This window comes from Equus quagga, chromosome 2 (assembly GCF_021613505.1).
Source record: "Equus quagga isolate Etosha38 chromosome 2, UCLA_HA_Equagga_1.0, whole genome shotgun sequence".
Classification (NCBI taxonomy): Eukaryota; Metazoa; Chordata; class Mammalia; order Perissodactyla; family Equidae; genus Equus; species Equus quagga.
The window spans coordinates 150,095,277-150,115,663 of record NC_060268.1 but is presented as its reverse complement, the minus strand read 5'-3'; the positions used below and the strand labels follow the sequence as shown (position 1 = coordinate 150,115,663).

Genomic DNA, 20,387 nt, shown 5'->3' with positions numbered 1-20,387 from the left:
CACAGTACAGTATAATCACATGTTCATGTCAGTCTCTCTGTCAACTAAATCACCAACTCCTAAAGATTAACAACACTGCTTTTTTTCATTCCTGGCTAGAACAAAGCCATGTAAATGTTTTCCACTTTGTGCTACATGACATTATATTTCCTAGAGGTAGATGAGAGACAGGGTAAGAGCCTGAGTGGAGGTCGAGACCAGCTCACATCATGCTTCTGTGACCTTTGGATTTGTGACCTTCTAGAGCTTGGTTCTTAGATGCTCTGTGTCTCAGTTCCTATCTCTACCTTTTAATAGATTGTGGAGATCAGGAGTTAGGGGAACTTTTTCTTCTTCTTCAGTCCATCCCCCTCCACTGTCCCCAAACAGTGCCTAACAAATGTCCAGCCCACAGTAGGCACTACGCTGACTACTTAGTGAGTGAATGAACATTCATAATTCTCTATGAATCTGCCTCCCCCATTTTTAAAAAAACTGGGATCAAGAAGGAAAATATGCCACTTAACTGTCATGGGGAGAGAGACACAAAGTTACACTATGCTATGCGTATAGAAAACTAACTAAACTATTGGGCTGGAAAGAGTGACAAAGGATATTGAAAATAGAAATGGAGGTTGGGAAGTTACCAAAACCCTGTCTATGGAAAATGTGAATGCTCTCTGGAGCTTTTCCAACCCAATTCCTGAATGTGTAACACACTTACAGAAGATCTAACTTGGGCTTTAACATCCCATTAGCAGAAAAAAAAAGTACTGTATATATTATAGGTGCAGAACGCAATCCATTTGTGGGTTTGCAGCCGAGGTGCTGAGACACGTCAAAAAAGGACGAAGACTGAAGTGCACACAGTCTCATCAGACTGGAGCGAAGCAGCTGAAACAAGACATTAACCAACTCAAAGACCCTGAGGCCTTCAGCCTTTCCCCTTGGATAACTCTGAAAGGCGTCCAGCAAGTTCCAATTTGGGCAGGGGTTTGTTTATTCTGCTTGGTTCAAATCAGGGCTTTGGATCCCTAATGGTTTTCACGTCCCCAAAGGTTTTCCACATTTGGGCAAGATCTACGCTTCTTTATGGAAGCCCGAGGAGGCCCTGCTCCCAGCCCTCCGGCTGCGCAGGCTGCGCCAAGAGCGCTCGAATGCCCCGACTCCCGGGGAAGTTGAGCGGCATCTGCTCCTTGGCACGAGCTTGGAGATCTCCACAATGGTGCTGTGTGTAGTAAAAATGCCTCCATTCTTAACCAACTGTAATTTTTATTACATTTCATTTTTCTCCTGGTGAGGCTAAATTTTCAAGACTAGTCTTTTTCCTATAACCACGGCCCTGTGCCAACGAAAACTACATGGGCTCACACCGGCTTCTGTCTCTTTATTTTGAGGGCACCATTCCTAATCTGCGAAGCACCATCCAGGTTTGTAATTGCCACTCGCCTTCCAACAGAGGGTGACCCTGCCTCCAGACCCTAACATGTCACTGTGGGTCTGACCTTCCTAAAATTCAACCTGTTTAAGAGCCTGCCATGGCTCTCTAACACTTTAGGTCCAAATTTTCACTTCTGCTTTCCGAATTGTAACCATACCTACCAAGTTAACCTTCTTTGTCTGATCTACCCTCTAGACTGTTGATGAAAATCATTTCCTCTTTGCTTCCCAGGCACTGCATTCACTCCCACCCTGGCACTTTATCTCACATGCTTTTCCTGTCAGGAAAAACTACTGTAGCTCCCAGGGAGAGCCCCCAACCAGGAGCCGGTACAAGGATGACTTTCCTGTGTTTACAGCCCTTCGTCCCAACTTCCAGCCCAGCCTCCTAAACCCATGAACTGAAATCCTCGATAGCATCTGTGAATCCCAGAAAACCATCCAGGGGTCCCAAATGCGGATGCCTGCAGGACCATGCAGGTGAGAAAATGAGACGGGAGCTGGGAGGAAGACGACCTGGAGGTGCGGCCAGGTGTAGCCTGGGAGGAGGATGGAGCCAGTGTGTCTAATCTAGAGGGTTAGTGTGGGTCAGGGCCAGCCCAGGGGGGCCAGAGAAGCCGGAACTCTACGTCTTAATGCAAAATTTGCCAATTTTTAAAATACTGCAGCTGTCAAAGAAAACCCCACATATCCTGGATTTGGCCCATGAGGGAGTTTTTGCTGGCCTGGTCTAAGTAAGACACTTCTAGGACTCATAGCACTCAGCGAATTTGCTGTGGGTAAGGGGAGCGTTAATAGTCCCCCCAGGCCTGGAGGGGGAGTGCCTTCATTCCCACTCTCTGGTTCACATCACAAGACCCTTTCTCCGCTTTTTGAAATACAGTCCCCAGAGAGTAGGCAGAGCTGGGTGACTAGGCCATGCCTCCTTTTCCCACCTCCTCACAACAGCTGCAGCACTTCAGCTAATGCTATCTGGGTCTCTATGTCAGAATAATCATTTATCTTCAAATTTACTATCTGTGACAGTGTTAAATGTAAACATTTTAATTTTGGGTACAAAGAGGGCTGGAAGGGGCCGTGCAGGTGGGTCATCGCTAGTTTATTTTTATCAGAATCGTCCTTTCGAAACATAAATCTTACTGTGTCACTTCTGCTTAAACCCTCTGATGGCTTCCCACTAATCCTAGGGATAAAGACAAGGGCCCTTGATAAGAGCTTGTATTATCTAGCAATTTGTTTTGCCTCTCTGTGGCTTAGTTTCTTCATATGTAAAAAATGTGAGTTTTAAATTAGGAAACACTTTTAAAAACACTGTCACAATGCCTGGCACACAGTGAGCACCTGATACCTGTTAGACTTCATCATTCTAACTTCTCTAGACTTTATTGATGAACCTTCCAGTTCTCTACTCTCCATCCAAACCTCAAGCTTGCCATACTCTCTTTTGCCACTGGGCCTCTGCACCTACTTCTGTCTAGACCACACTTCCAACTCTACCTATTGGACCCTTAGCCCTCAGCTAAAACATCAAACATCCAGGTCTCAGCCTGTGTACTATGGCTACAATTTGTCATTTGTTTTTGGAATTACTTGATTCCTTACAGGACTTTAAGCTCCATGTGGGTAAGGAAAATGTCTGTTTTATTCTTGGTATCCGAGAGTGCAAGTATTTAATAACAGTTGTAAGGTGAATGAATTTCCACCGCCAGTAGCCTGTTCTCGGTGTGCTGGGGTATGATAACCACAGGCAGGAGGGCCTTCCGCAAAGATACAGAGGAAATGGGGACTTCTTTCCTGGCCTCACCTCTCTGCTCATGGAAGAGACCTCAGGCACTCCAAAGCAGACCTAATGCAGAAACTTAGGGCCACTTCCTTCCTTCTTTTCCTTTTCTTTTCTCCACAACAGTGTGGGCCCACTTTATAGAGATAAGACCCTCAGGAGAACTTGCCAACTGGCCTAGGGGTGTGAAGGCACATGGGCAATGACAGAAACAGACCAGAGAGAAATCATGCCATGGCTGTCCTCTCTGTGGGCCAGTTATTACCTCCCAACTGGGCAGGACCCTCCTGCTCAGAGGCCGATGAGGACCAAATATGCCTCGTATGGCTCTCAGACGTTCTGTCTTCTGCCACCTACCTTCAGTCAGGAACTGGGCAGGGCTGGAACCAGCCCAGATGATTGTTGTAAATGATGCTTGAAAAAGAGTACTGCCGGTAAATTAACTTTGGATGTTGGTGATGCTCACAGGATCGAACCAGATAGCTTCAAATATACGTTTCTGGTTTTAGTACAGATAACTGTGTGTTAGCCTAGACTCATGTGCACGTGTTCATTTACTCATTCATTCACTCAACAAATATTTTCTGAGCCCCGCCCATGTGCCAGGCACTACGTGGCTTTTTTTTGTAGAGAGGAACACATTTGCTTGGTCCATTAGATAATAGAAATCCCTTTTCCCATTCGGTTGATTCTGTGCTATGACTACTTAACTGTAGATGGGAAGACTCCCCATCTACCTTCATAGCTGCCCATATCAAAGAATGCTTGAGATATCCTTGAAGTTCTTTGAGTTCTCTAGGTCAAGGAGGCAGCAGGTATACAGCAAAATGATCAATTTTGTGGTCAGATGGACCTGTGTTCAAATTGGGGGTTCCATGTTGTACTTATATATGTACATACACACACACGGCTCAGGACACAGGCTGAGACCTGAGTGGGAGATAAAACTGGAGGGTTTCCTAGTGGTTAAGAACTTGGATATGGGAATCAGACAGGCTTGGGATCAAATGCTGGCTTTGCCCCTGCTGGCTGATCAATCCCAGTTAAAGGATTTGGTTCTAGACTTTCTGGTCTATAAGCCCAGACCCTGTGAGGTGCCAGGGTGTCTGAAACTTTTTGCACTCTCTGTTCCCCTTGATGTTCCCAGACCATCCACAACACGATCTGTTTGAAATAGATTTTAGACGAGTCTGCTTATTAGTGCAAAAATGTGATTCCGGGTATAAACAAGGGTAAAATACCTCCTGCTGCTACCAAGGGTGTTTCCGGGGACCATAAAACTCACAGGGAGAGCCTCAGGGGGGTTGAAGTTCAGGCCCTCATGGAATCACCTGTGGGATTCATATAATAAACATCATTTTTTGAAAAGTTTGTTGTCATAATGAAATACAGAGTTAAAAGCTTTAAAAAAGCTAATATGCGTTTCCAGTTGGCAAAACATTTTAGACTTTCTTGAAGATAACAAAATATCTTCTGGTAGAATTCAGCCCATCGAAAACTAAACACTCTTAAAATGCCCTCTTACTGCTTTAATCATACTACTAATTTCTTTATGATTTCTTAGTTTTAAAATTCAATTCCAACAGAAGTTTAAAGAATGACTCAGACTATCTTGAGATCTTCTTTTTCCTCTTAAATATTTGCTACAGACCCCATGTTATTATAAGCATATTCCATTATGTTCTATAAATGTTCCCATGGACAAGAATTTTCATAGTTCATTTAAATGAGTTTTTATTCTTTAAAAGAATAAACAATTTAAAAACACTCAAAAGGATTAGTTACATGTGCTGAAAAATCTCATTTAATTTTATTGTAATGAGTAATGCATCGTCATAAAAATGTACAAATTTTAACTTGAGCAGTAAATTTCGTACCAACCATAGACTTTTAGACACTGCTCCCAACCCCAGGAATAAACACTTAGCATCTTTTCCGCTATGGGGGGAAGAGAGACGATCTCAGCAGAGACTGAAGTAGAAACAGAAGCTTCATAATACAGGTAGGGGAGTGTTTTCCTTGGTTTAACAGGTGTTCCCATTTCTCCAGGCTCTTAAGTGGTCTTAGAAACCTCGGACTTCACTCAGTGTGGTATAGGGACTTCCCTCTGAGCCCCGACAGCCTGTGCTTATCTCAACTATAAAATTTATACCATCCTAAAATTGCATGCTTATCTGTCCATCTCCTCCACTAGCAGGCGAATTCCTTCAAAGTTAAGACCATATCTTATTCACCGTTTTATCCTCAGGGCCTAGCACAGTGCTTGGCACACAGCAGATGCTCAACAAATCTTCGTTAAATGAATGAACGAATGAATGAATGGCCTGATGCATGGGCCCTAAGGAAAACCTAACTGAAGACTGTATATAGGGGCGGCCTCCAGCACCCTACCAGGAACATGCCTTAGCAGCAGCCTCCCAAATGCCTCCAGTTCTCACAGCCCTGTCCCCGCATCCACCTTCCACACTAAGCTTACTCACCTGAAGTATCAGAGACTCTGAGTAGGTCTGGGGGGTGAAGCCCAGAAAGTTATATTTTGAACACCCACGCTGGGCGATTCTGATGCAGGTGGGCTAAGGATGATACTCTGAGAAGCGCCATCCCACACTGCAGCCAGATGGATCTTTCTAAAGACTCAACCTGATCACGTCACACCCTTCCTTAGAACCTGTTAGTGCCTCTCATTACTTACAAAGTAAAATCCAAGCTCTCATGAAAGATAGCCCCCTGGAGACCGATTTTCTCCCGCAGCGCCAGCCCCATGCCTCCCTGCTTTCCCTCTGTACTCCCCAAGCTTTGGCCAGAACAGCCTCGTAAAAACCAGCAGTTCCCTGAACACATCTTGCCTTTTCCCGTCTCATACCTTTGCACCTGTGTGCCCCATTCCCTCTGCCAGTTACTGTCAGCTCCTCCATGGGTCCCTAGCCCTCCAGAGGGAGCTTCCCTCATCACTCGACACTCCAGGTCTCTATTCTAACCCATCAGGTCACTCTCTTCACAAAGCCCAGCTGGGACCCGCTGCAGTGAGAACATGAGATTCACATGGCAGCGAGGGAGGAGTGGATGGGCTGGTACAGTTAGGAGGGCTCTGGATCTCTTGAGGTGGCAGGCACCTGGAAGGAGGGGAGGGGAGTTCACACAAGGAGTAAGGAAGGCCCCAGAGATAACCCTGCAACCATTCCAGGACCCTGGTGCTGATAACAGCTTTTGAGACATTGAAAATTGGCTTTTGTGCCCAATTGGAAACGTCCTGAATGTATTTGCATTTTCATTTTGTATGAGTTTGATATGCTAGTACCTACAGTATAAATTAGTGTTTTATTTATATATTTAGTATTATTTATATATATAGTATTTATAAGTATAAACCTACAGTATAAATTAGTGTTCTCTTTCTTTGGGTGTAAAATTATCTTATTCAATTAAGTGTTATCAAAGAGCAAGGATTATATGTTCCCTGATTCTGTGAACATACCTGCCATTCAATTCCATGAAGGTTTATGGACTGTCTGTTCTGTGCCTCGTCCTGTGCCAGGCAAGGTGTGTGTGAGAGGAGGATGAGCATTAGAGCTTGGGACTAGAAAAACCCAAAAACAACTAAAACAAGGCAGAAATGGACAGTGCCATTGGAGAGCTGCAAACACATCTCCATCATAGCTGTGATGACGGATGAGCCTTGGAGAAGCTTGGTCTGGACTGTCTGCACAAACTTACTGGTTGTGTGACCTTGGGCAAGTCATTTAACCTCTCTGAGCTTCAGTTTCCTGGTGTTAATAATTTCTTCCTCATAGGATTGTGAAAAGGACTTAGTTTCCTAGTGTCACTGTAACAAATTACCACTACTGGGATGGTTTAAAACAAAAGAAATTTATTCTTGCACAGTTCTAGAGGCTAGAAGTCCAAAATCAAGGTGTTGGCAGGGCTATGCTCCCTCTGAGACTCTGGTTAGAATCTTTCCTTGCCTCTTCCTAGCTTCTGGTGGTGGCCCCAAGTCCCCAACATCTCTCAGCTTGCAGGTGCATCACTCCAATCTGTGCCTCCATTATCACATGATGTTCACTCCAACATGGATCTGTCTCTATGTCTCTTCTCTTCTTCTAATAAAGACAACTAGTTGGTAGGTTTATGGCTCACTCTAACCTAACTTGATTACATCTGCAAAGATCTTTTTTCCAAGTAAGGTCACATTCATACGTACTGGGGGTTGGGACTTCAAATATCTCTTTCAGGGAACACAAGTCAATGCACAACAAGGATGAAATGAAATAATGCACATAAGGGTTTGGTGCATTGCCTGGAACACAGTAAGTGCTCAACAGGCTGCCTGGGTTCAAATACTGACTCTATCATTGACTACCTGTGCACCCTTGGGCAAGTTTCTTAATGTCTCTGGGCCTCAATTTTCTCATTAGTAAACAGTACCTCGCTCATTGGAATATTGAATGATTTTCAATGAAATCATGCATGCAAAGTACTTAGAGCACTACATGGCACCCAGCAAGAAATAAAAAAATGTTAACAAGTATTACTATAATTCTACCCAACTCTAAACCTCTCCTACACCCAATTTTCTCTTTCTAGATGCATGAGTTTAAATTTTCAGGGGTAACAGTAATGGGGATGTCATCTTGAAAAAATTTAAAAAAATACGTAATTCTTCTACTTGGCCCTCCTTCCCCCCTCCAAAAACACATAATTGCTTTGACTCAAGAAGCATTGCATCTCCAGTAATATTTGAGATAGCGACTTTGCTCTCCTCTGGCCCTTTCGAGAAACTCCCCCTGGTTATAAGCAGGGGTGTGGAGACACACTCCTCAGTCACACCTGAGCATCTTTAGGTCACACCTAGACATGGAGCCACATTCCTTGGCCATACCTGGGCATGAAGTCACTCTCCTAGATGACACCTGACCACCTGTGGCCCCAAGGCAGAAGGCTTCTGTCCTGTGCCCATCAAACTTCCTGGCCCCATGTGCTACAGACCCCACTATCAACTGAGTAGCCCAGCATTTATGACTCCCTTGGGGGTAGTAAGGGCTGCTCAGTAGACCTGAAACCTAATATTACATTTTCTGTGGAGTGAGAAACATTACTTTACAAGTTGAAGTCTGAAGACCTCCAGATGTGATCTTTTGCATTCTTCCCAGAGGTGACACACAACTAGGCCATAGTGGGCAGCAAACGAATACTTTTTAGTTGATTAACTGGTAGAGAAACATACCCCAGATTACATTAAAGCATACTTTTAACCATCGAGAAAATAATTTCAAGGTCACAAAACTAGTTAAGTCAGAGGATTTCTTTAAATAAACTTAAATCTTGGAATTAGAATTATGCATATGCCTTTCTCTGCTTGGTAGGAATGTGTAGGGTAACTGTTTTGATTATGAGGAAGTCAACAAAGACAGCCTTTATAAATAAAATTATTTATGAGGTACAGTCACATAGTTCAAATGTGTGTGTGCATTCCTATTACGACTTCTTTTTTTTATACTCAAAGGTATAACTTTAGAGAAGACACAAATAGAATATTCTTATTGCAGTAAAAGAAAATAAGTTGAAAATTTATTAGACCTCTCTATCAGAAACAAAATATTCCCTATTTTCTAAGTACATTAAATACGTAGGGCATTTTTTGTTTTCATATTATTATTCTATTTGTGGTTTATATATGACCAATAACTTTAATATAGCTAGTCTATGCATACACATACACACACTTAAGCTGGTTAAGAATGAATGGTGGAGTTTTCTTTTCTACGACATAATCTAAATACGGGTAACAGCTTTGCCCTGGTTATACGTAAATATTTAATCTTTGAGTTGACAAACTTATTTAGCAACTATTTGAGAAGGAAAGATTGAGTTTAATGTACTAAATTTATATATTAGCTGATAGAATATGTACACTTAGCCACCTTAGATTGAAAAATCTTCTTCCTTATCACTACTTATTTTTCCAATTTTGCTATTCCAGTGCTTTACATTACTATCAATTATCTCACTCTCTTCTCTCCCTTTTTACTTGATCTTGCTTTTATAATTTTCAGTTGGTAGTACATTGGAAAAAAAGAAACAAAAGCAGGTGATGGTTTTAGACAATGTCTTCCCAAATATTGAAGTCAATAATTCTTTTGACTGCCACTGCTCTATGCAGTTGGTCCGGAGATTCAAGCAAGGTTAACGGAGAGGGGGAGAAGGGAACCCTGACAGAAAGTAGAAAGATCTTACTTGTTAAACCCGTGGAAGTTGCTGAAAGCATGGTGTGAGCTCTCCATTTTCCATTTTGAGATCGCACACCTTTGTAAAGAAGGGCACACCCTTGCTGATCAACGCCTCATATCAGAAAATGTTTCTCCTTATTTGACAGAATTTCAACTTAGTAGATAGACCATGCTTGGTGGTCCTGAAGGCAGGAAAACCAGGAATGTTTGTTTACTGTTCGCTGTCTTTCTAAAGCCGTCTGTACCATTGGGGGTGTGCAAGCTCATGGAGATGCTGAAGAGCTAGCAGAACCCTGCCGACAGTGGGAACGCTGCAAGGCTGCAGAACCTCGATCAATCAATCCCTGAGTTACCAATTCCTGACCTGTGATTGCCCTGGGAATAACGAACAACTTGTTGGACATTTCTGCTCCTATCTCACCTACTGCAGGCTGCTCCAACCCTCATCTTGTAATCGTAACCACTTCAAAAGACGAGTTGACCTGGTCCACCCAGAGGTCACATGAAAAACTGTCTTCGTATTTCTTTTTCACAACCTCAGTTCTTTCTAACATCTTAATAGACTTGAGACCAAAGACTCACATAACTTGTTCCTCCTCTTTAAAATTTTTTTGTGTGTGTATGTGAGGAAGATTGGCCCTGAGCTAACATCTATTGCCAATCTTCCTCTTTTTACTTGAAGAAGATTGTCCCTGAGCTAACATCTGTGACAATCTTCCTCTATTTTGTATGTGGGATGCTGCCAAAGCCTGGCTCGATGAGCGGTGTGTAGGTCTGTGCCCAGGATCCAAACCCACGAACCCTGGGCCGCCAAAGTGGAGAGCGTGAACTTAACCACTACTGGGCCGGCCCCTCCTTTTTAAATTTTTTGATTGATTTTTCTTGTGTGTGTGGTAAAATACATAAAAGATAAAATTTAGCATCTTAACCATTTTTACAGTTCAGTGGTATTAAGTACATTCATATTGTTGTGCAACCATCACCACCATCCATCTCCAGAACTCTTTTCATCTTGCAAAATTGAAATGCTATATCTATTAAACAATAACTCCCCATTCCCCCTCCCTTACCAGCCCCAGCAACCACCTTTCTACTTTCTGTCTCTATGATTCTGACTATTCTAAGTGCCTCATATAAATGGAATCATACAGTATTTGTCTTTTTCCCTCCTCCGACTCCATTTAATCTGCTTCAGACATGATCTCTCTCATGGAAGAGGTCACTCTTTTTGACCCTCTTCCCTACTCTTTCTCTCTGAGAAAAAGAATTTTAAACTTTCCCTCCTCTCTCTTCCCTTCTTCATTCCCTTTATAAGCCTCTCATAAAAAATAGTTCCTGAGATAATAATTTTCTGATTTTTTCATATTGGTATGAGTTTCAAAATGTAACTAACCTTAACAAAAAAACTACAGATGCCAGCATCTAAAATCTTTAAAATGGCCCAAAGTTCTTTTCAAAATCTCCATAAATTTTTAGTTTAAGTCTCTACACATCTTAATTAAAATTATTTCCCCTGAAAAAGAAACGTCTTTTAACTAACTTTTTAGTTAAAATTTTTAGTTAAAAATTGCTTTTTTCTTGGAGGCTGATTATCAGCATTCTAATAATCGTGTTTTTCTCTGTATTACATGGGAAGTGTGCAGATTTCAACTGTGTTATGGGTTAAAGAGCTTTTTGAGGACTAGAGTCTGGGAACCAAATCACAATGTTTAATACTCTTTTTCCAGGAAAGTGTTCTAAGTTCCACACAGCTCCCGGAAGATGAACTTCTGGAGTGCAAGCCACTTATAAACTGGGGACTGAGTGTGTATTATTCACTTCCCATAGATTTTCATTAGTGATACAGAGCTGAAAGCTGTTGGCCAACTCAATGCCATAGGACAAGAGAGCAATAAAAGAAGACAAACAAGTCACAGCAGGCAGCATGTCCTCCAGACCCCCTGCCGGAGTATATGGCCAACAAAGCTCAAGATCCAACCAGTCAACATGCTGACCCTATAGATTCTATAAATATTCCATGACTTCAAATGCCCATATGGTCTTTTGATGCATTTTCTTCCACGACATGTTGAAGAACATATGTTTCATTACAGCACATATAGACTTTGAAAACCATATAGACTTTAGAGAGGACACTGAAATTGAGAAAGAGAGACAGAGAGCAAGCTACAGAAGTAAGCCTGGAGCAGAAGCCAACCAGCTAATTGTATTATTCAGCAGAAGCTACTTACAGAGGGATATCAGAAACCAATGAAGAGCTGCAAAACAGAAAGTTAAAGAAACACCCAACTCTTGCATAAAACACCAATTCAAAGATAACAGATGAACTGATGGTCCAATGAGTCTCAGAGCTGGGAACAGTGATCTACAAAGTTCTGATATGAACAGGGAGGTGCAAATAGCAATTGAGAACAAGTTCCTATCAGGGCAACAAATGCACTAACCAGAAGCCTCCTTTTTTCTTCTCAAAGATCTGTGTAAGACTGGAGGCAGCCTGCCTTGGTCAGGCTGGAGATCTGTCCCTTTGCAATTAATGGAGAAGAAAGAAAGTGGCTTTTATTGACTTTTTTTTGTTCGTTTGAGGCCTCATGTTTCAGGCCAAGCCATTTGTCACTCCCTCTCCAAACTCTTTGAACACTTACAGCCACTTCCACATTATTCGGCACTTAAATCTCTGCAGTCTCATATGATTCTTTGAATACTTGGTGCAGGCATACCTGGCCTCCTCATTAATAACTCCTAAATAACTTAAAGGCAAGAAAATTGACTTGTATTTCTTAGGATCTCTCATAACACCTACACACTTTTGGGCACAGAGCGTGTATCTGATAACTCACAGGATGAGGTCTTCACATAGAGTCACAAGCACTGAACCAATGCCAACTCCACATGCCGATCTCAGCCCAACTTCCCAGGAACAGTACTGATGGAGAATGTAAGCTTGGCAGTCACCAGGAGCCACATCAGAGTAGAGAAATCTTGAATCCTGTGCATAGGGGAAATTGTTTACCACCTAGAGACTAGAAGCCCCATGAGGTGAGGAACTACGTTCTGTTTCCTACCCAGCACCTAGCACTAGTAGGGGCTCAAAAAACATATGTTAAATGGATGAAAAACATTTGAAACCAAGTTTCTGTCTTTTATTCTCTTGGATTAGTGTTCCCAAATCTTGTTTTCCTTCATTAACCATTTATAACCAATCCACAAAAGTTTGGGTGACTCCAGAAAAAAACCCAACATGGTACCTACGTGGTACACAGGGATGTGTGCACCTGCTCTTTGGCCTGTGTAGGGTGTGTGTGTGGCGGGGTGGTAGTGGGGGAGGCTGAAGATCAAGGAGGAAGGTCACTGGCCCACCAGCTGCAGGTCTGGGGCTTGCTGTGCAGGGACAACAGCTGCCCTCCTTGAGAGAAATGGCTGGATGTCAGAGCAAGCTCTTGGCAGTTCCCAGGCAGCGGAACGCTGCTCGGCATGGTCCTGGTCTAGCTGGCAACTTCCTGCCAGGGAAGGTTGCCAAATGGATTGTGACAGCTGTGCAGTGCACAGATCTCCGAGGTTCTCTGGTGCCCTGCCATTTCTGACCTGCTTGTCTGCTACTCGTGGCAAGTAGCTGGGAAGTTCCAATGCTGAGGGACTCCATTTTCCACTGACTTTCATTTTTCAGCAGGATGCCTGACTATCTTGTCTTTCAAGATGGGAGCCATTGGAAGATGGCCTTTAGCTTTTCTGCTCAACATGAACCTATTGATTCTGTGTAGGAAGGAGAACTAAATTCTACTCTGTTCCTGTCCACCGTTGGTTTTCACTGCGACCATATGACTACACTTGTTTACAGGCATCTTATCACAGGAATTGACATCTGTCATGGACTACCACTAGGATAAACCACCTGTCTGAATAATTTTTTAAAAAATTAAACATAGCCTTTTAATCATTTACTTCTTTTGAAATTCAAAATCTTAACGCTTATTACGTGGAATGTTTACACCTTAAGGAATTTTTATAAAGAACTACCTTTTATCTTCTCTTAAAGCAGCTACCATTATTTAAAGTTGCTGATAAGTGAATTCAATTTTCCATCAAGAGATGCATAAATGTTAACTTAGATTCTTTTCTGCACTCAAAGAGGAAAAGTTAAAAGTGAAATTTCAGACATTACCTTTCATCATCATTCGTCCAGTGGATCCTCCAAAAGTATTGAGAAGGCCACTTCGTGCTCCTAAAGATGTGGTTGCTTCTAGGAGAGAACCGGTGATGTACTGTGATATGGAAGTCCTTTGGAGGGTGGCACGATACTCACACACGGTGTCTCGGACACATTGCTTTAAGCACGGACCAATGCTAATCCTTTCATGGGCTCTCTCGGAGGCTGGGAGCTCTGTGAAGAAATGGAGAAGAGATCCAATTGTATCTTCTGTTCCTTCTCCCCTTCTCACTGCAGTGTAGATCTGTGAATAACACAAAGTACAGGAAGTATTAATCTAGTTTCTTAGAAAAGCAAATCAACTTGTTGACAAAATGCCAAGATGACTTATTAAGAAAGAAGGCTCAGTCGCTCTAAGCACAAACACTCTTCTGCACTGGACTCATGCATTAACCTGAACATTCTACAGACACCATTTATTTGGAAAAGCTATGTGTAGTTATGAACTGGGCCATTCAAACAACCCTGCTATCAAACAGAGCACTTACAAGTTGTACCAACCAAAAATCTATTCAGCTCAAACTTTTCCTCCTCTTCCTCAGCACAGCAAAGCTCTTGTGCAGAGGGACAAAGGCAAACTTTTCCTTTCTGTCTTCTCAGGCTCTCCTGAGCGATCGTCCCAGGTCTGTCTGCCTCCAAGGAACACTTTAGCCTGACATTCATGAGGAATCTTTTCTCCACGCTCAAACTGAAGGGAGGATGGGAGCGTCATGGGGAAGGAGAAATTCTATATTTTTCTCTTGGGCGTAATCCTTCAACCCATCAGCTTCGATCAAAGTCTCTGAATCCTTTTTCCTCTTCCTCCTTTCTCACCTCTCTCATCCAATGAGTAGACAGATCCTGCCCACTCTTCCTGCTCTGTCTCTGTCACTATCCTGATTTCCTCTTCCCTTATCACCTGAATTCACCAAGAATTATCTCAAGAAGACTGGACTATTAGGACAGGTTCCCAATCATAATTCCAGTCCATTGCAATGCAATCACTCAACATGCATTTATATAGATCTGGCTCTGTGTGAGGCACGGTGTTGAAAGATGTGGGGCATGCATAAAGAGTAACACACACACCTCTTGTGCTGCAGGATTTCACAATCTAATTTAGAAGATGAGGCTTGAAAATTATGAGGTTTGACATTATTGCAGAGAGGTTGGGATTCTGTCAAGGTCTCTGGGAAGTCAGAGACTTCTGGGTAGTGTATAAACAACAGGGAAGTTAATGGGTGACTTGGGGTGAGTTAATCTAGCTTTTTAATGGTGGAATAAAGGTTTACTACATTGTGTTGTCTCCATCATGCCACCTTGAGCACCTTGCCTCGGTTGACTTGTGATTCATTTATCAAATCAACAAATAGTTATTATGTGTTTAGATAGTCCCCGACTTATGATGGTTTGACTTACGATTTTTTGACTATGATGGTGCAAAAGCAATATGCATTCAGTAGAAACTGTACTTTGAATTCTGATCTTTTCCCAGGCTAGCAATATGCAGTACAACACTCTCTCCTGATTCTCAGCAGTGAGCCGCGGCTCCCAGTCAGCCATGTGATCACGAAAGTAAACAGCTGATATACCTGCCACTATTCTGTACCCATATAACCATTCTGTTTGTCACTCTCAGTACAGTCTCCAATAAATTACATGAGATATTCAATATTTTATTATAAAATAGGTTTTGTGTTAGATGATTTTGCCCAATTGTAGGCTAATTTTAAGTGTTCTGAGCATGTTAAAGGTAGGCTAGGGTAAACTATGATATTGTTTCGGTAGTTTAGGTGTATTAAATGCATTTTTGACTTCAATATTTTCAATTTATCATGGCTTTATCAGGGCATAATCCCCTTGTAAGTCAAGGAAGATCTGTACCAGTCATGGGTCAGGCCTGGGTAAATAAGACAGCTTCTCCCCTCAAAGAGTTCACAATCTAGTAAGGGAGAAAGACAGATAAGCAAAGAGCTCACAATAGGGTGCAAATAGAGGTCACCCCCTCTCGTGACATCACTAAGTGTCTAGGGAAAAGAAGACCCCTGCATGCCCTCCAGGCCATGCAGGCTGCTCTATGACGCTGCACACTCCAAATCCCACCTTAACCAGGGCCCACGAGCACTCAAAAGGACCCCTAGTGAATGGTGCTAGGTCCTTAGGAGATCCTAGAATGTACCCCAAACCCCCCTGATATTCAAAGTGCACTGACCATAACTAGATTTCTATTCTCCCTTCCTTTGCCTAATGTTATATACTTGCCACTTGAAGGCAGAGTGTGAATTCTTAGCTTTAATTCTCTGTCATTAAATTTCTGGTGGCCAATGTGGCCATGGAGATGGTGTGCTGGGACAGAAAGAGCCCAGATTTTGAGGTCAGGTGTGTAGAGCTGTATACCTGGCTCTACGTTGACCAGCTAGAGAGCTGCTCATGAGCAAGAGCATGAGCAAGCTGACTTGAATGTTTTGAGACAGCTTCCTCTTCTGTAAAATGCAGATAATAACACCTATTCTTAGGGATGTTGTGGGATTCGCCAAGATAATACATGTAAGGTGATCAGCCTAGAGTCTAGAAATGGCACCTATTACTATTGAGAAAGAAGAGAACGGACTCTTCTATCCTCAAGAAAAAGCAAGTGGCTGTAGAACAACAGAGCATAGTCTATGAAATTCACCTGCTCTTACATGCTGCTGGACAATATCATCCTAACCTTATTTGGGTCTATTGTGAAGGCAAACAGGATAGAGAGCTGTAGAGCTCAGGACATGCATTTCTTCTCTCAGCTCCAAGTCATACAAGGAATCTCCAACACACTGAATCTCAAATGAATCCTTCAGAAGTAAATGCTCTAGATGTTCAGAGAAAAGAACCCATTGTGAGGTTTGATGGCCAAGGAAGGCTTCAGAGGGAAGGCAGATCTGAGACTTGGAAAAGAGGCACAGCTCTACTTGGAGCAGCTTGGGGAGGCACATGGTAAGCATGGGTGAAGGAGTTGGAAAACAGTGAACTCATCCTAAGGACAGTGAGCAGAGCAGGGTATTTAGAGCAGAGAGTGAGTGTAGGGCATAAATGGGAAATTAGAAAGGTCAGTTGGCCTGATAAAGGAGAGGCTTGAATGTCAAGCAAAGAGGTTTAATCCATCAGAGGTGGGGAACCCTTCACTTTTTCTGTTTTTTTGTTTGTTTGTTTGTTTTTAGCTGAGGAATGATGCTAAAAACGTTTTATTTTACAAAAATCAAGATGCTGACAGTTCTTAGGTACTAATGGGTTGACCTACTTTCTTTACTTGCCAAGCTGCTCCATTGGCTCATTATGCCCTCACTCATTATCTTATGCATTCCAGTTTCCACATCATGCCTTCAGAGCTTCCTAATGTCGCATCCAGTCCCTTATCCAGCTTTCCCAAAGTGTTTTCCTCAAATCATTAGATCTAGAGGGATTACATGAAACAGGGACATCTTGATCATGGAAGTTTGAAAAACTCAGTGCATATTTCTTCTTCTGAAGATTTACATTGCGTGTTAGAATATTAAAGACAATTAAACAGGTCAGAGTAAAGAAATCCATTTTATTTTGATTAACTGAGTGTTTGAGTATTTCTCATGTTATTTGATCATGGATTTTATTTTATTTTTTTAAGAACGCAGCCTGTGAACGCAATGTTGTATGAAATAATTTGCTCTAATCAAATGGCCTTTTCTTATTCTCATTTCCTTGACCTTTGTGAAATCTCTGAAACAGACAATCACCCATCTTTCTGGGGGGTCCTTCCTCTCTTATCATCTCACTGCTCCATCTCTGCCTTATTCTGTGCCTCCCATTCCTCCTCAGGCCTTCAGGACAGTTGTAATGCAATATAGAGGTGCCAAGGAGTACCTAAGGTAGGGGGTCACAAATGCGCTAGCTACGGGCCAGATTTACTCAAAAGACCTGCTTCATCTGACACACAGTGTTTTTCTTGAAATCAGGAAAGTTTACATACACATCTGATATTATAGCATCTCCTGAGAAATGGAACAATCTGGCACCACTGAACATTCCCATGTGGTGTCAAACGGCTAGACCTTCCCCCTGTTGGATGGGGCACAAGTTCTCCAGCTGGTACCAGTTCCCACCACTCTCTAGTGATCACACCTGGCCAATCTGGTCACCATCAGTATGTGTGTTTGTGAGCCTTGCCTTAGTGGGATATGGACATGGCTGCAGATACACACAATAAACATGTACTGAGCTCCTCCAATGTGCCCTTTGTGTGCTCTTCCTTGTGCTAGTTGCCGAGGATACAGAGAGAAAGCCATGGTCTCTGCTCTCAATGTATAAAAATGTTATGTATATATTAGGTAATCATTTAGCATTGCTATCAGCTACTCATTTCCAAGTCCTCAAATTTGTTTGAAGAAATAAGAGATGAATAGCTCTAAGAATAAAGTTCTGAGCTGCCATTACCATTGCTAACACCCCATCCACAAAGAACCAGAAAGAGATCAACAGCTTCTTTTAAGTTCTGGACTAACACATGCTAGTCATACCAATACCAGATGAGCTGAATTCAACATACTTCTTGGAAAAATGCTAAAAGGTGAATGAAGCAGTGGAAGATATGGCAGTGCTCAGGGAACATGTTAACATCAGGCCATAACATCTTGTTAGATCATCCACTTAAAAAGAAAGCAATCATGTAAAATCCCACATATACAGAATGGGAAGAGGAGAGAGTATAGAATGGTTATTATGAGTGTGGTTTTGGAGTGTTGGTTTGAACCCTAGCTGCCTGGCTTCCCAGCTATGTGACCTTGGATAAGTTGCTTTGCCATTCTGTGCCTCGGTTTTCTTTTCTCCAAATATGGAGATATAACAGTACCTGCCTCATAAGGTTGTGGTAAGAAAGACAAGCTTTGATAAATGTTATATGAATAGAACAGCACCTACCACTTAGTAAACACTCAACAAATATTGTTTTTTACAATGATGGTGACAACGATGACTGTGGTAGACTACAAAAATGGCCACATGTTATTTCCTTCCCAGATTCTGGGCCAGCCTTGTGATTTGCTTAACCAATGGGAATTTAGCAAATGTGAGGCAAACAAAATCTTGAAAAATACTTGTATGTTGGAGCTTGCTCTCTCTTGCTGCTTTTGGGAAATCTGCAACAACTACCATATGGCGAACCCAGAGCTAGTTTGCTGGAGGAGAGAGACCATGGCCCAGTCACTCCTGTCACCTTGGCTGATAGCCTGCCAACAATCAGACACATGGTGAGCCCATCCTAGATCCTAGGTCATCCAATGGCCCGTCCAACTGCCATCACAGATAGATGAGAAAGCCCAGCAAAGATGAGTTGATCCAGACTAGGAGCACCGCCCAGCCAATTCACAGAAACAGGAGCTAAATAAATAATTGTTGTGAAATGTCACTAAGTTTTGGGAGTGCTTTGTTACAAAGCAAAAGTTAACTGACACAATGATGAAGTGTTGGGCACAATGATAAGTATTTACTTGCATGAGATTTGAATCCACATACTAACCCTGTGAGGTTGATGCAATTTGCAGATGGGGACAGTAAGCTAGAGAGGTGGAGAAATACAGTCAATTTTACACAGCTAGTAAGAGGCTGAGCCCGGATTAAAATCTGGGTTTGTCCAACCCTGTGGTTCAGCTTGATCCATTGCTCTAAACACGGTCACACCCAAAGCCCAAACAGTGGGATTCAAGAAAACATCATTATTTGGCAAGAGGGTTCAATGATGTTTACATGGCTATTGTTATTGTTTTTATTCATGATAATTCCTTTCATGGTCATCCTAAATTACTTTTTTTTTTTTAAAGATTGGTACCTGAGCTAACAACTGTTGTCAATCTTCTTTTTTTTTTTTCTGCTTTTTCTCCCCAAATCCCCCCAGTACATAGTTGTATATTTTAATTGTGGGTCCTTCTAGTTGTGGCATGTGGGACGCCACCTCAGCATGGCCTAATGAGAGATGCCATGTCCGCGCCCTGGATCCAAACGGGTGAAAGCCTGGGCTACCGAAGCCGAGAGCGTGAACTTAACCACTTGGCCATGGCGCTGGCCCCCTAAATTACTTTTGAAAATAGCCAACTTATGACTAATGAATCTTCAAATATGTTTCCTTTATATGGGGATTTATAGTTTCACTAGGTGAAAAAATTATATAACCTCTATCTCACTTGATTAATGTGGTAATAGAACATGCTGAAAACTAGACAGACTACTACCCTGTAAGGGTCAATATCTTTTTTGAGATAAAATAAACATGTTACAACATGGCATCTAAGCTTGCTAAACAGGTATGTATCCATTCATTCATTCAACAATTGATTTATATTCATTAAGCATACATGTTGTGTTAAGGCCAATTGCTGGGGATCCAATAGTGTGCAAGAAGAGCTTCACTTTAGTGGGGAAGGCAGACAATAAATAAGTGGACCAAATAAGTTAATTAAAAATTACAGGCGGGCCGGCCTGGTAGCACAGTGGTTAAGTTCACATGTTCCGCTTCAGTGGCCCAGGGTTCGCCAGTTCGGATCCCGGGTGCAGACCTACATACCCCTTGGCAAGCCATGCTGTGGTAGGCATCCCACATATAAAGTAGAGGAAGATGGGCACGGATGTTAGCTCAGGGCCAGTCTTCCTCAGCAAAAAGAGGAGGATTGGCGGCAGATGTTAGCTCAGGGCTAATCTCCTTCAAAAAAAAAAAATTTTGCAGGGGCTGGACCATGGCCAAATGGTAAGTTCGTGCACTCTGCTTCAGCAGCCCAGG

At 42.4% G+C, this 20,387-nt stretch overlaps 1 protein-coding gene across 4 annotated transcripts in view; it reads right to left on the bottom strand.

The window, feature by feature from the left end:
• PLCE1 (phospholipase C epsilon 1) overlaps positions 1-20,387 on the bottom strand; it is a 299,107-nt gene that overhangs the window by 153,791 nt on the left and 124,929 nt on the right. For all 4 annotated transcript variants that reach the window (XM_046653787.1, XM_046653789.1, XM_046653791.1 and 1 more), the window contains exon 3: positions 13,583-13,871. In XM_046653787.1, coding sequence (XP_046509743.1) covers positions 13,583-13,871 — 289 coding nt within the window. The remainder of the gene's footprint in view (positions 1-13,582; positions 13,872-20,387) is intronic.